The 14,233-nt window shown below is 43.5% G+C and overlaps 1 protein-coding gene across 2 annotated transcripts; it reads left to right on the top strand.

Annotated features, from left to right (window-relative positions):
• The first annotated feature begins 227 nt into the window (after positions 1–227).
• On the top strand, positions 228–13,125 carry EBP (EBP cholestenol delta-isomerase). 2 transcript variants are annotated; one of them, XM_089675269.1, is made up of 5 exons: positions 228–361; positions 6,013–6,323; positions 8,458–8,494; positions 9,279–9,409; positions 12,702–13,125. In XM_089675269.1, exons 1-5 carry the CDS (start codon positions 348–350, stop codon positions 12,923–12,925), a joined length of 717 nt encoding a protein of 238 aa, XP_089531395.1. In that variant the 5' UTR covers positions 228–347; the 3' UTR covers positions 12,926–13,125. The 2 variants fall into 2 exon arrangements, with proteins under 2 accessions (XP_089531395.1, XP_089531394.1); XM_089675268.1 differs by lacking the exon at positions 228–361 and adding an exon at positions 4,212–4,357.
• The last annotated feature ends 1,108 nt before the right edge of the window (positions 13,126–14,233 follow it).

Raw genomic sequence — 14,233 nt, 5'->3', positions numbered from 1 at the left:
CAAGCAGGGCTATGCCTGTCCAATACCAGAGCAGGACAGAGGCAGACAGACCAATCAAATGAACAACCTTACATGCCACTGAGCAGAGCTGTAATGGCCGGCTAATCAGAGAGCAGGAATTGCACAGCTAGACCAATCAGAGTGGAGGAGCATCCCAAAGCCCCGGACTGTGAAGTTTTTGGTGATTGCCAGGAACACTGGCCAATGGGAGTAGAAAGGGGTGGGATTAGCAGGGAGACACAGCGCTGAACAGAACAGACGTGTGCAGAGAATGCCTGTTGCAGCTTGTATAGTGGACAGCACTGCTTCACTCGGAATGCATTGTGGGTCACCGTTCAGAGAATCACATGATCTCCATGCGGTCAGTATAACCCGTCTGTATTCTTAGTTCGGAATTAGATGCTGCCGCCATCTAGTGTCCCCATTTGCTATTGCAGGTAGACACTGGTTCAACTTCTACAAAGGGTTCAGTATTCCCTCCATCTCCATGGAATCTGCTGCCATCTGACGTCACATTTTGTTATCTCACGTGGGTACAGTGTACTTGCTTCCAAAAATCTTCCATAACTATATAACCACCCATTCATTATTAAAGCGGAACTTCACCCTATAGGGGAAATTCCGCTTTATATCCCTCCCCCTCCCCCCCGCTTCTATTTTGGGTGATAGCAGGTACCAGGTTCTGACAGGTACCCACCCCCATTTCTGTTCGGATCGGTGCACTAATCCACTGAAAGTTTATCCCCCTTCCTCGAGCTCATGGGCCACATCACTGGTCCCCGAAGACTGCAGGACCACTCACTAAGCGCAGCACGGCTTAGGCATGCTCAAAGGGCAGCCAGCTGTGAAGCCGCGAGGAATCGCCACCAGCGTCTCACATGTCTGTGCCGGGGAAACGAAGACAGCAAATAGTCGGTTTGGGGGGAGGACAGCGCTGGACCCCTGGACAGATGAGTGTCCTTTTTTAAAAATCAGCAGCTGCAGTCAGAGGCGTCCCTAGGGTTGGTGTCACCCGGTGCGGTAACACTTGGTGACACCCCCTCCAATGATCCCCGCAGAATGGATCGGATCTGAGGATTGAGCATAATGGATCGGACTCCGATCCAATATGCTGAATCTGCAGATCTGATCCATCCTGCAGGAATCGTCAGCACGCTTTACAACTTACCTTTTCGCGGAGCAGGTCCGGTGTCACCCCATGTGGTCGGTGTCACCCGGCCACACTCCCCGCACCTGCCTCAGGACGCCACTGGCTGCAGTATTTGTAGCCGCTGACTTTTCATTTGTTTCAAACCAAATGAAGATCCTCTCTAAAGTGGATCTCTTCCCCCTCGAATTTTTTTTTATAAACACTTGCTTACGTTGATGCAAGTTGTAACCATTTCAGATACCTGCCCAGCGATCCAGTGGCTTTCCACAGAATCCTCTCAGAATTCTGCCCCTGCACGGCTCTTCCAGCTTTAAGCGACGGGCCTCGTGATGACACGCTACTGGGCCCGCCCCCTCCTCCTGGGATGTGTGACATGCATGGCAGGCCTAGGTGAATTATGTACATTAGGGGGTTGGACAGACCTTCTTTGACAAGAAATAAGGTAAATAAACAAAAAAGGTGCATTGTTCGTGTAAAGAAGGGAAGGAGGGCTGGAGAGGAGGGAACTTAAAGTGTTCCTAAACCCAGGACTCTGCATTCACTCTCTCTGGTCTCCCGCAGTACACACAACATGGAAGTGCAATTATTTTAGTAAATATAAACTGCTAAATACCTTTTCTCATCAGCAGTTAGAGCAGTCTTGTAACTTCTCTCAGTGTCCAGCAGAGCACTGTTTAAAGCTTGTAGGAGGAGTTTTCAATCCCCCCTGCTTGTCCTTTGAGGCCGTGTTACCCTTAACCCTCTGATTGGCCCAGTACTGATCACATGCACTCCACCAAGATAAAAAAAAAAAACCTCTCTAGCAATACACACCAAACTGATCATGTGCAGACTTGCCCCCAAGGTTCTGTTCTATCAGCAGATGGATTGAGGACAGTAGAAGAAGGTAGGTTTAGTAACACTTTAACAATGAGGATGAAGGTCTGCTCTAAGCAGGCCCCCCTTTTTTCTGCCAATACAGCCGTGACCCATTGCGGAATGAGCTCCACTAGGCCTTTGAGGGTATGCTGTGGCATCTGGCACCAAGCAATCTGTAGGCAGATCCCTTAAAGTGTTATTAAACGCAAAACAGTAAAATCAGTACAGGAGATGACCAGAGACTGCAGACATAGTACAGATGACCAGAGAGAGTATATGCAGTAAAACATGCTTGCTACACTCACTATGGAATCTAAGGGGTTAAACCTCTGCATTGTGTTAAAAGGCTGTTATATCCTGTCCTCTCTGATCCTCCCCTTCTTCCAGTGCCCTTCTCTTATCTCTTGATAAGACATATCACGTGGAGTCACTCTGTCCATGCTCAGTTTGCTTTTTTTGTGGGAGAGTGCATGTGATCAGCACAGGGCCAATCAACATTGTCTAGGCAGAGGTCAGGGGTTCTGCATACTCCTAGAGCAGAAAGAAAACTCCTCCTACAAGCTTTACCATGTGCTCTGCTGGACACTGATAGAAGTCACAAGACTGCTCTAAACTTCTGATGAGAAAAGGTATTTAGCCGTTTATATTTACTAAAATAATTGCACTTCCATATTCTGTGTACAGGGAGACCCGATATAGTTAATGCAGGGTTATAGGTTTAGTAACACTAAGTTCCCTCCTCTCCAGCCCTCCTTTACACAAACAATGCACCTTTTTTTTGTTTATTTACCTTATTTCTTGTCAAAGAAGGTCTGTTCAATCCCCTAATGTACGTATTTCACCTAGGCCTGCCATGCATGTCACATATCCCAGGAGGAGACAGTGCAAAAAAAGTAAATAAAATAATAATTTTTAAAAAGTGTCCCTCCCCATCCCTCCACCCATGAACACTTTAAATCCTGTAGGTTGTGAGGTGGGGCCTCCATGGATCGGACTTGTTTTTCCAGCACATCCCACAGGTGCTCAATTAGATTGAGATCTGGAGAACTTGGAGGCCAAGTCAACACCTCCAAATTTTTGTGTTCTTCAAACCATGTTTACAGCGTGGCAGGGTGCATTATTCTGCTGAAAGAGGCCACTGCCATCAGGGAATATTGTTTCCATGAAGGGGTGTACTTTGCCACCAACAAAGTTTAGGTAAGTGGCAGGGGTGGACTGACCATTTGGAAACTCGGGCACTGCCCGAGGGCCCGGGGTCAGTAGGGGGCCCCATGAGATGCCCCTAGTACCTTTTTTTATAGGCTTTTTTGAGTTTGGGCCCAGGGGCCCCATGAGTTGTCAGTCCGCCCCTGGTAAGCAGTATGGGTTAAAGTAACATCCACATAAATGGTAAGACTGAGGTCTCCCAGCAGAACATTGCCCAAAGCATCACACTGCCTTCGTTCCATACTGTATCCTAGTGCCATCCCTTCCCCAGGTGACACACAAAACATTCCCGGCCATCCACATGATATAAGTGACAACGTGACTCATCAGACCAGGCCACCTTCTTCCATTGCTCCAACTTCTCATACTCATGCCCATTCTAGCCACTTTTGTCTGGGAACACAGGTCAGCATGGGCACCCTGACCACTCATCAGCTACACATCCCCATACACAATAAACTGTGACACCCATTTTTCTCTGCCACCTGTCAGTGGGTCATAGTTATGGCTGATCAGTGTCTATTACATGATGGAGGAGAATGCAGCAGGAGGAATGAGACTTCTTACATCCAATCGACATTGAAACACCCCTAGCTACCCTGACCTGCTCCATTCTTTTGGTGGTGAGTGGGCAGTCGGGTGAAATATAAACACAAGCTGTACACATGCAAATGTCTCCTTACAAACCGTGCCTATACCTTCTAACCGATACAATGGCCGCCTATGGCTAGGGGACAGACTTTTCCCTGCACAACCTGTATTGCTCCACTGCCATGGTGATACAGGGAGTAGCCAGCGCCATACCAGCTGCAGAATACAGCCAATCACAGCCCGGTCCGACTTCTTTCCGCACTCTTCGACCAACCCGATAGCGTGGACCGAGCGTCTTGCGAGGTTCATAGACCGCGGTAGTGACCGCCCCCTTCGTTTAGACCAATAAGGCAGGGGGTGCCGGCGTTTTCAATGGGTCGACAAGGTGTGCTTGAAATGCACCGTTTGTGATTGGATGGCAAATGACAGGCCCGTGATAGGATTGGAGGAAGAGTGACAGTAGGCGTGAGAAGTGGTATACTCTATGCAGGAGGATGCAGGTTATAGAGAAGTGCTGGATTGGCTGGAGACGAAACAATCAGCAGGACAGAAGTAAGTCTGCTTGTTCAGCCTTTCATCTATATATAATATCCTATCATTTCCTTCCTGGGGAACATGTCCTGTCTCTGTGATAGAACATTCAATGGCAGTGTTGTGCAGAGGACTCCTGACTCTATGTGGCTTCTTGCAATGCATTTGGACATCTAACTCTAAGGACCCATTCACTCTTCCACATGGAAATGGAACACCTACACATATATATATATATATATATATATATATATATATATATATATGATATTTAATGATCTGACAATTTATAGAGCGGTTGCTTTCTGATTTTCATCTTTGCATGTTGTGGGGTGGGCACATAGTAAGAGTATTGCCATTCATTCCTGTGGAAGGGGTACTTGCTGAAAGCCACATCTAAACTGCAGCCAACAGCATGCTTTAGAAGTGCAGGATTGAAACCAGGGTATAGAATTCACCATGTCCAGGAGCGTGCCTAGGTGAATTGCTGTTGTTTCTGCTTCTTGGGAGCCATGCTAGGCACGGTAATGAGGATGCTGCTGGAGATCATACTGGCTATTGAATGTTTCTGGTGATCTAAATATTCGGAGTCCCATGGACACGCCAGGTGCCCCTTCCTCATTTTTGCCACCCCATGCAGCCATTTTTGCTGCCCCCAGGTTGCTAGAACCAAAGACATGGTAACCAAAGACATTGTACAACTGTGTACCATTGGATGCTGGCAGCTAGGTTGCACAGCATCTTTGGCTGTTACGGTGCAAGGCAGTGCCAGCGTCCTAAAAAAAAGCTCCATAACATCATATTGTGTACATGATCTGCAGGAGAGTAGAGTGCCCAGTATGGACCACCCAACCTCTGTGCTGCCCCCCATTGAGTGCCACGTGATTTTGCCTCATTGACATCACGCCCCGGGTCATGTGCCAAAGGTTCAAAGAAACACCAGATTCAAAGATTGTTGCTTTACTACTGCTATTGCTCTGAGAAGGCCATATGGATGTCCAAAGCAAAAAGCTATTTTTTTTAAATTCATTTTCACTACAATGCTTTGATCAAGTTTCATGCATGATGTAATCACTTTGTATTTTAATGTTTTTATTAATTTATAAACAGTTTAAGACAGGAGCAACAAAACACGCCCACGCAGGGGCTATCAATTGCACATTAAAAAAAATTAAAAATAAAAACAGTGCTCTAGCACCAACAGAGCAAAAGGTGTGCCCAGACGTAATGACTTTGAAGGGCCAAAAGAAGTATTATGTAATGCAGTGAATGTAAGTAGAGTTACGGTGTGCCAAGGTGGCCTTATGCTTACACATGCTTGAAGCCAACAGCATATACGTTTTACTGACATATATATATAAACCATCCCTAAACCCCAACCTATTGAAAACATCTAAAACACCCAATAAAAAGCAAAAGAAATTCCCTCCAGACATAGGCTGTATGTCCTCTTTTAGCCAGTTCACAGGCTTTCGTGGTTTCCAATGACTTCAATACTTTGTGATGCTCTGACTTTGAACAAGAGCTTTCTATGCTGCCCAGACCAGCCAATCAGACTCTTGCTGTCTCAGCATATGGTAGGCTAAAGTGAAGTGGTATTGGTAGCTGGGGTACACATCAGCAGTTCTTATTTCCTTTGTGAGTTCACTACTGACCTTTTAATCTCTCTTCCACAGAAAAAGCAACATGGCACCAGAAGCAGTGGCACCCACTCCTCACCCTTACTGGCCTCGTGATCTGCACATCGAGGGTTACCAACCCAATGATCGTGTCATGTGGGAGATTTTGACCTTCCTGTTCTCAGTATCTGGGGTGTTTCTGGTTGGGACCTGGTTCTTGGCTGGCCGGGTTGCTGGGATCAGCTCTGTTCGTCGTCTCATCCTCTGCTGGTTCATGATCTGTGGTTTCATTCATGGTGTCATTGAAGGCTGGTTCTCTCTCTACTACAACATCATTCCAAGGGACCAGTCTTTCCTGTCACAGCTGTGTAAGTGGAATAAGAGGATTTAAACTGCATCTAAAGGCATTTTTTTTCTTGGATAGAGTAGGGAAGTGTTTGGACTCCTGTTAGGTCTTTATCATGGTCTGTGTCGCCGCTGGGAAAATTCCCCACTCAGTTTGTCTTGGTAACCATTGTCAGTGATGAGAAGGTCAACATTTTGCAGTTGTCACTGAGGGTAAATATCCAATGGGGACACCTGTTCAAGTGTCAGCTGTCTAAGGCAGGTCATAGATGAATCGATTTTGTGGAAGGAAAAATAATCATCCGATTCCCCCATCAACACTGACTGGCGGGAGAGGGGGGGCACAGGGAGCCTTCCTGGCCAAGAGAACACAATGATTACTGCTAGCGGCTATAGCCGTGGGCAGTAATTGCATGCTGAAAATCAGACAGACTGGTTGTACCCAAGTCAATCAATAGAACAACTTCAACCTGCCCATAGGTGGATCAAATCCCGGTCTGTTCCTGCTGAACTGGCCGAGATTAAGAGGGGATTTACTCTTCTGTTAGAGGGATTTCCTCTCATTACCTTTCGTGTTTTTGCAACAGGAAACCAAGGGACATCTATTTCTCCAATAGATCATAGAAAGCAAAAAAAAAAAAGGATTATAACCCTTTCCTACTGTTTTCAAAATGTGACAAAAACTTTTTGGCTTTGTATAGTCTTTAAATAGTCGGGGGGTGATGGTGGGGACTCATGCAGATCCAGGAATATGCTTAATATGCACGTGGGTTTTTTCAGTAGGCAGGCTGATGTCCATTGTGTAGCGGTGAGAAGGGGTACACACCACCCACCTCAGTGTAGCCTTGTGGTGTAAACAGTGTGCATAAAACACAGATGTTTTTCTATATGTTCTGGCATTGAGCCTGCATCAATCTATACAGATAAATGCAGGTCAATGTATATGGTGTAATGGGATTTACAGATGTGAGAGGGGCTCTTCATAGACACTAGATCCTTATTTATGAAAGTGTCCGATTTAAAAACAACTGTGGGGGTGTTTACACAATTTCTTTAGGTTGCAAAGGAGGCAGTCTCTGACCTTTTGAATTACTTTTTTTTGTACCCAGTCATCTTTCAGGACATCCCATGAGATAGAATGACTTATGTGCTGTCCTAAAGATTTCTGGAAATCCAATTTACAGGTAAGACGACCTCAACATTTTTAACCGAAACACATTTAGGAATTGTGCATACTTTACAATTTTTTAAAATCAGCAACATTTTTTGGGAAGTGCCAAGACTGCCCAGTTTGCAGTCTGTAATTTTTATAAATACCCCCCCTTCAGCCTTGTCCATATCAGCCTCTATCTTAGAAACATGGTAGACTTTGTTTTGGACTTTGCATACCATCCAAAGGACATCTATGTTTATCAGATTCCGGCTCTAGTTTTTCTAGTGCAACATAGTAAAGATAAGCAGAGCATTTACTTGGTTGCTAAATACAAGAACACTTTTTTTTTTTACCTCCACTTTACAGAAGGCCTAAAAGAAGAGGCTACACTCTTTCTCACAATGCAATTAAGTATAACTAAAGACATAACTTTTTTTTTTTCTTTTTAGATTGTCTGAACACATGTAATATTTGTTATTGCTGTCTGTGCCCACGTTGGGAAGCTTCACCATCTCTGTTGCTCTATTGGTCCTGTCTATCATTATCACCAAGAGTGAAAGTGAAGGAATCCCCCAAATTTTGGGCTGTCACCAGAAATGGAATAGAGGGGAAATATTCAAATGGAGACACTAGTTCTGGTGACATTGATGGATTCCCTTGCCTTGGAGGGATTTCCTGTCCCTACCTGGAATAGGAAGTGAAGGGAAATCTCCCAATGGAATGCAGATGGCAAAAAAATGAGAGGTTAAAAGCCTTGTTTTCTTTACTCACATTGAAAAAAAGTTTTACCTTTTAGATCCACTTTAATGCTTTCTGAGTCAAGAACAAGCAGCCAGCTAATGAAATCAGACCTTTTGATCTGTATGCTATCTGGTCAGTAAGTTAGATAGCATTATATTTTTTAGATCAGTATTACAACAGAACATCAAGCTAACAGTCTATGTATTTTCTTGTACAATGTCTTCTATGCTTGTCATTTATCTTTCTGTTGTATCTCATTTTAGGGAAGGAATATGGCAAAGGAGACAGCAGATACATTATGTGAGTATCAAGAGATGCCACCTTTGAATATTTACTCAAATCCTGATTTAAGCTTAGGAGCAAATCACTCAGAAGGCCCAAACATTAAGTGTAGCCCTGACATTTATGTATTTTATGAAGTCTTCAATAAAATACAAGAACAGGCCCCACCTCATGAATACAGAATGATGGGGGAAAGCAGATACTTAAAATAAATGAAACCTGAAAACCATAATGGCCACAGCAGGTCTGCACACTCACCCAGGAAATCACTATAGCATGGACTGAATACTAAAAATGATCACCCCAAATGCTGAACAGAACCCACAAGAGTTGATGTCATAAATATCATGGACCTTCTGCATCTGAACCAGGGTCTTGTAATCAGAGGCCTTCAAATCTCTAAGTAGATATTCTGGAACAACAATGTCATCAGTGTATATGTAGACATAGACAAGCCATGTGAGCAGATGATAAAATACCTGGTGGAATCCTGTCATAGTAGAATCTGTATGCTGAAAGGGAACTGATAGTTACAAAAAATGGTCACTACCATTGTTGACCATTTTCAGATATTCATAGTTTCATGACCATCATGATGGTCTTTCTACTTCACATCTTAGGGAGCCACTGACTTGGAACACATTTGCTTTACCTTATAAACAGGATTTCTGTGTAAGAAAATATTTCTCCTTAGTATCAGAACTTTATCTCAGGTGTATATCTGCTCATTACAATTGTCAGATATCAACTTGTCTTGTTGCTCTTTTCTATAATCTCTTATTCCTTTTTATAAATCCCACAGAGCTGATAATTTCACTGTTTGCATGGAAACCGTCACCGCCTGGGCCTGGGGTCCGCTCAGCGTTTGGACTGTCATCTCCTTCTTGCAGAATAAGCCGTACCGTTTCGTGCTGCAACTCATCGTGTCACTTGGTGAGGGGGGAGATAGACATTGGGACTGAGCATTGAGCAGTGAAAATTTGTGTTGTGATGACAGCCAATTACTCAAAACTTTTTTTTTTTCTTTAGTTTTACCTAGAGCTGGAAAGTGTTAGAACCTCTGTCAAATCTATATTGCTGTCTGTGTCCATATAGGTTAATTAAGAGACAAGATACACAGGGTACACATTGCTCCAAAGCTAGCCCGCAGAAATCCAAAGTCCCTGGAGGCACCTGGGTGCCGACACCACAGACACAATCAGTGGAAATAGCAGACAAGGCAGCAGCACTCCAAGATGCAGAAAACAGGCTTCTTTGTAGTTCAATCCATGCAGATACAAAAGACAAATAACACACACAGCTCCAGGACAGCAAGTAAACGCGTCAGTGCTGATGATTAAGCACGTTTACTGACTGTCCTGGAGCTGTGTGTGTTTTTTGTCTTTCAATCTGCATGGATTGAACTAATAAAGCCTGTTTTCTGCATTTTAAAGTTTTGCTGCCTTGTCTCCTATTTCCATATCAGGAAATTCCCACACACCTCCTGTCTTTATGACCACTGCACAATAATAGTACTCCCAACAGCCGTGATTTCAATTACACAGAAACGCTTATCAGCTTTAGCACCCACCAGAAAGGTCAGACTCTTGTTTCTGAAGGTCTATAAATGCTTGTATTATTGTCTCCTGATCATCAATTCTCCAGGTAATCGCTTGTGTCAACAGAAATTGCACTGTGTTATTCCTCCTCCTAGCTCTTTGATCATTCCTGAGCATCACAGCCGTAGTTAAACAGGATTACAGCTTCAAATCACCTGTGACTTTCTACCTGTCCTCCAATATATTGGGAAGGAACCTGACACACAATCATAGGATTAAATCAAATGTCTCTGATGAAGTTATTGGATTGAACATGGCAGTCATGCTAGAACTGGCATTTGCAATTGATTTTACTTAGTTTTAAATAAATCAGAGTTCTATTGTGTTGACTTTATGTTTGTTTTAACCTCTGTGACTGTATATCACATTCCTGCCCGATATACTGGAGAAAGGTGGAAAGTCCTGGGTGATTTGCAGTTGTAATTCTGTTTAGGGCCCTTGTACACAAGGGGGTGTCAAGCTGCTGTGTGTTCCTTCCAGCATTTTAGTGTGCCCAGGAGGGACAGGTGCAGCATCCAGCCCCACTGCCTACAATGTCTATGGCAGGCTACAATTACTGTATCGGGTGGTACTCACATTTAAGGCCCTATGTGTTTAAAGGACAAATACACAGAAGAGCTGTGATCAGGAGGTTGTAACACAATCATTTATAGACCTTCAATAATGTGAATCTGACATTTCTGGTGAGTGCTGAAGCTGATGAGAATTTGTGAATAATTGAAGACACAGCTATCTATCTATCTATCTATCTATCTATCTATCTATCTATCTATCTATCTATCTATCTATCTATCTATCTATCTATCTGTCTATCTATCTATCTGTCTATCTATTCAGTCGTATCCCACCCTTGGCGATTGCATGGACTGTCACTCATAAGCAACTTTTTCCATGAATTCTCTTAGCAATATTTTACAGGGTAGGTTACCAGGTCTTTCCCCAACCCCTACCATGCAGGAGATCCCGCATGGCCACTTTGACATACAAGTGGGTTGTTTTTACTAAAACTAAAAAGTGCAAAATCTGTTGCTGCTCTGCATAGAAACCAACCAGCTTTCAGGTTTTTTTTTGTCAAAGCTTAATTAAACAATATTGGCTACCATGCACAGCTGCACCAGATTTTGCCCTCTTCGGTTTTAGTAAATCAACCCCACTGTGACGTTTGGATAGGAAGTGTAGGGAAATGTCTTCAGTTGTCACTAAAGCAGCCAATAGATGACGCGATTTTCTTTTTTTCTCTGTGTTGATGGGGGAATACCTCCCGCAATGCTATTGTGTTCTTCTGGCGGGGGAGGAAGGGAGGGCACAAGGAACCTTCCGTGCTGGCAAAAGACAATGATTACTGCTAGCAGCCATAGCAGTAATCTTATGTAAAAAATACAATAAGCTGGTTGTACCCAAGTCAACTTGGGTACAGTCAGCCTGCCCATACATGGATGAATCTCAGTTGGTCGCTGCTGAACCAGCTGAATTTCAATCCAAGTATGGCTGGCTTAGGATTGCTATAAGATACAGCAACTTGTGCACAACTATAGTAAGCATATACTGATTGCTTCAGTGTGCCCAGCAATAGCTTTTCATATGTATGTGGTGATTGAACTGCAAAATGCAAAGATTCATAAAGAGCTTATCTGGTTCAACAGTTTTATTAAAGTGGTAGAAAACTCTTGCTGTTTATTTGTACATGAAAGGTTATAATAAAGCTTACCTGTAGGTAAAATTAATATCTCCCAAGTGTGCACCATTTAGGAGATATTCTAGAGAGCAGCAGCCGGTGACATCACCGGCGTAGGCGCTGTGAAGGAATGGCATACCCATGCTGTTCCTTCAGAGCTGTGGGCAGCAGCCAAGACTCCCACTCGCATGTGCGGAAGTGACGTCATCACGGCTCAGCCATTCAAGTGGCCACAGCCTGTGAACCTGGAAGACTGGGTGTAAATGGAAGCCTCTGCAGCAGTGACAGTGCACTGCTGGATGGCTTCGTTTTAAGGCAGGTCCATAATGCATACTAGCACATTATGCCTTTGTCTTGCATGGGAAATTTTTATTTATTTTTTTCTTAAAGAGTTTACTACCACTTTAATTTTTCAAAAAGTCATACAGACCATGGAAGTAAAGTTCCAACAAAATTTAGACAGGGTCGCCAAAATAGCATTGTACCAAAAACATCTAAGAGACCTTTGGGTATGGCATATATGACAGTGGCATAGCTTTATAAAGAGCTATTCTAACAGTTGTATACATCTAAACATGGGGCACAAATATATTTTTACACATTTCTAGAAAAAAAACAAAACTCTGTATTTGTGTTCTATAGAGTCCCCATTCATATGACAGTCATACACAAATGGAAGAATGTCATAGCCTTTCTTGGTGGAGGCAGACAGTGTGCCTCGTATTGGCATCCTGTATTAAAGCAGGGTGGGAACAGACATCTGTGGTCTTTTTACAGTAATCAATGCAAGGGTCAAAGTGCAGTACCTAGAGGAAAATAATTTGATGTCAGACCAGCACCAGTTAGAATTGTATTGGTTTCTGTAGGAACCGCACTTTGCACCTAACGCTTTGCTCCTGCACTTATTGACTGAATAAGTCTGCAAATATTTGATCCTTCTCTGTCCTCACAGGTCAGCTGTACGGAGATGTCCTGTATTTCTACACAGAATACCGGGAAGGTTTCAGTCACAGCGAGATGTGGCATCCGATCTATTTCTGGTTTTACTTTGTATTCATGAATGCTCTGTGGATTATCATCCCATTTTCCCTGATCGTGGATGCCTGGGTCAATCTTAGCCAAGCACAAGGGACAGCAGATGCTGCACGACCCAAAAGCAAACCCAAACGGAACTGAAGGTGGCCAACAGGGAGTGGACAACCTATTTAGAGAGTACATGAAGAGTACATGACTGTCACAAATACTGTTTGAAGTACAGAGCTGTGTACAGTGCCCAGTTATTCTTTTATCATGGTTTTTTTTGCAACAGTTGCTGTTTTCAATGAAATGTTTAATCTATACTTTTAATTTTGACATTAATATCATGTTTTACACAACTCTGTTAGGACTGTGTGTGATCTTCTCTTGGCCGTGGTAAAACACACCAAAAACATCATCTGTTTCCCAGGTTTTGTAAAAACACAGAAGATGGTTATCATAAGGCTGTGTGCGGTGTAGAACACTGGTAATTAATTCTAGAACAGGGATCTCTAAACTTTCTAAAGGGCCAGTTTACTGTCCTTCAGAGTTTAGAGGACCAGACTGTGGCCAGTGGGTATAGAGAATGCCCAGCATTAGAGGGAGTGGATGATGTCTCATACTTGGTGGCCAATGGGAGTAAAATGGATTATACAGCACTTGTGGTCAGTAGAAGGAGGAATAGTGCCCCATTATTGGTATTAGGATGAGGAATAGTGCAGCATTGTTGGTGTCAGTGGGAGAAATCTTGCCCAATCATTTATATCAGTGTGAGGAATAGTGCCCCATTGTTGATATCAATGGAAGGAATAGTGCCCCATCTTTGGTGTCAGTGGAAGGAATAGTGCCTCGTTGTTGATGTCAGTTAGTTGATAGAATAGTGCCTCCTTGTTGGAGTCAGTGGAGAGAATAATGTCCTGTTGTTGGTGTCAACAGAAGCAATAGTTTCCTACAGGTGGCCTCATTGGAAGGAATGGTGCCTCATGGGGTGTGTCAGTGGGAGGAATAGTGCCTTACTTGTATCAGTAGGAAGCAAAGGGATACTTCAATTTGGAGACTACTGTTCTATAACATTATATGGAGGTTGATTTACTAAAGGCAAATAGACTGTGCACTTTGTAAGTACAGTGACACCTATTTTCCACAGAGCTTAGTAAATGTGAAGTTCTGCTAATTTCCATCATCCAATCATATTTCTTGCACTTGATTGGGTATTCTTTACAAAGTGAGACTTCACTGTGTTCACTAACCTGTGGGGAAAATGAGTGCAACTGCACTAGCAAAGTGCACAGTCTATTTTCTTTTTGTAAATCAACAAATCTCAGGCTTGCTGGTCAGTGGGAGTAAATTAATTGCATAGTGCCTGTGGTCAGTAGTTGGAGGAATAGTGCCCCATTGTTGGCGTGAGTGGGAGGAATAATGCTCCATCACTGGTGTAAGTAAGAGGAAAAGTGGCCCACTGTTGGT

This window comes from Staurois parvus, unplaced genomic scaffold (assembly GCF_062004578.1).
Source record: "Staurois parvus isolate SC_StPar_1 unplaced genomic scaffold, SC_StPar_1.0 ptg000154l, whole genome shotgun sequence".
NCBI classification, from domain to species: Eukaryota; Metazoa; Chordata; class Amphibia; order Anura; family Ranidae; genus Staurois; species Staurois parvus.
Note: the sequence above shows the minus strand (reverse complement) of the source record. Positions and strands in the feature narration are given on the sequence as shown.